The 2,124-nt window shown below is 45.8% G+C and overlaps 1 protein-coding gene across 1 annotated transcript; it reads left to right on the top strand.

Annotated features, from left to right (window-relative positions):
- The first annotated feature begins 125 nt into the window (after nucleotides 1-125).
- Nucleotides 126-949, top strand: RAMP1 (receptor activity modifying protein 1). Its single transcript, XM_024221758.2, has one exon. The coding sequence runs from the start codon at nucleotides 126-128 to the stop codon at nucleotides 432-434; it is 309 nt and encodes a 102-aa protein (XP_024077526.1). The 3' UTR covers nucleotides 435-949.
- Nucleotides 950-2,124: the final 1,175 nt, after the last annotated feature.

The following is a 2,124-nucleotide window of genomic DNA, read 5'->3' on the forward strand; positions in this document are numbered from 1 at the left end:
GGGGGGGGGGGGGGGGCGGCCGGAGGCCTTTTTGCCTAGGGCGGCAAAAAAGCCAGAGCCGGCCCTGGTGCTGAGCATCTCTAAAGAGCAAGCCCGGAGGGGTTTTAGCTCACTTTGTTTGGTGAATGACAGCTCTGAACTCATCTAGCTTTCTAACTAATGCCTTCTTCTTTTCCAGCTCCTACGGCGAGCTCATCAACTGCACCTCACTGATAGCCGAGAAACTGGCTTGCTATTGGCCGAACCAGCTGGTGGACGAGTTCTTCATAGCCATTCACAAGCACTATTTCAAAAATTGCTCCATCTCTGGGAGGTCTCTACGCGACCCACCGAACAACATCCTATACCCGTTCCTTGTGGTCCCCATCCTCATCACCCTGCTCATGACGGCGCTGGTGGTGTGGCGGAGCAAGCGGAGCGAGGGCATTGTGTAAGCTAGTGTGCCCCAGGATTTCACTAAATCAATAGAGACCTACCTTCCTGTGGACTAAACCCTCTCTGTCAGACTGGGCGAGCCCTTGTGGAATCAGCAGCACGTTGGAAGCTTTGTAACCCTAAGGCAAAATGTGGAGAAATAACAGTGCACACTTGACGTTTAACACTGTCCTGAGCAGAGAGGGGTGCTGTACCTATATACATTTCCTCTGGATAACAACCCTTTATTCAGGCAGAGATGACATGCTTTGGACTAATGCCACTTCTCAATAATTACTCTCAGTAACTGCAGCACTTCTTGCAAACCAATTACTTCGTCATTTTAAAAATCATTTATAAAGACAATTAATTGAAAAGTATATCTATAGGTCACGATTAGTGTTTATACACTTAATCAGTAATCAACCACAGGATGGATCTGGCAAGGTACCATTCTGTAGACATCTAATTATTATAATTTATTTCTTGCAACGTTTTGGCTTGAATGCTTCTGAAGTCTATCGTTGTTAATTAAAGGAACCCTTGATTACTTTGCAAACTGCTGTTGTCTGTTTTTTTGCTTATAATGTACTGAAATACTGCTGCACTTCCTAGCTACACAGAAGCCAGACTTTTCATGGTTAAAAGAGATTTTTGCAAGTTATTTCTCTTATAGTTTCATAGAACTGTAGAAATGTAGGGCAGGAAGGGACCATGAGAGGTCATCAAGTCCAGCCCCCTGCTCTGAGGCAGGACCAAGTATACCTAAACCATTGTTGACAGGTATTTGTCCAACTTGTTCTTAAAAACCTCCACTGATGCGGATTCCACAACCTCCCTTGGCAGCCTGTTCCAGAGCTTAAGTATGCTGATAGTTAGAAAATTTCTCATAATATCTAAAGGATATCTAGAGACCTCAGCCAAGATCAAGGCCCCATAGTGCCAGGCACTGTGCAAACATAACAAGAGACAATCCCTGCCCTGGAGAGCTTACAATCTAAACAAAGGGAGGGGGAAAGGAAAGATTCTTCCATGGGGAACTGAGGCACAGATAGGTTTAAGTGACTTACCCAGGGAGTTTGCAACAAAGCTGGGAACTGAATGCAGCCTAAGGCTCAGTCTGGGGGCTTCACCACAAGCCTATTCTTCCTTCTTTGTGGCACCCTTCAGGAGGAAGGTGCTATACACATGTTAGCATGAGTAATTATCATAAATATTATTGGCAAGTTTGTTCCACTCTAGAATCTTATTCATGAGATTTCTGACTGTCTCCAAGATCAGGGGGAGGGATAGCTCAGTGGTTTGAGCATTGGCCTGCTATACCCAGGGTTATGAGTTCAATCCTTGAGGGGGCCATTTAGGGATCTGGGTAAAAATCTGTCTGGGGATTGGTCCTGCTTTGAGGAGGGGGTTGGACTAGATGACTTCCTGAGGTCCCTTCCAACCCTGATATTCTATAATTGACAGGCAGTGTTAACACCCATACACACAGAGTCACACTCCCTTCCTCCACAAGCGTAGAGCTGCTGCCATAGGAAACATCTTAAGTGTCCAGCCACAGTCTGAATGGGGGGCAGGTGCAGGAAGCAACAGAGCACAACACTGTGAGATGTGGCACTGAAACAATGGATGAACACAGCAGTCAGTTATAGCAAAAGCACTGCTTGTTCCTAACAGAATAAGGTCTTGGAAACAACTGTTGCTCCTGTA

The sequence above is a fragment of the Terrapene carolina genome, unplaced genomic scaffold (genome assembly GCF_002925995.2).
Source record: "Terrapene carolina triunguis isolate 2854851 unplaced genomic scaffold, T_m_triunguis-2.0 Scaffold20090, whole genome shotgun sequence".
NCBI lineage: Eukaryota > Metazoa > Chordata > Testudines > Emydidae > Terrapene > Terrapene triunguis.

Bases quoted from the DNA above. Each gene is read 5' to 3' on its own strand.
- RAMP1 (XM_024221758.2), top strand. From the start codon at position 126: ATGACAGCTCTGAACTCATCTAGCTTTCTAACTAATGCCTTCTTCTTT.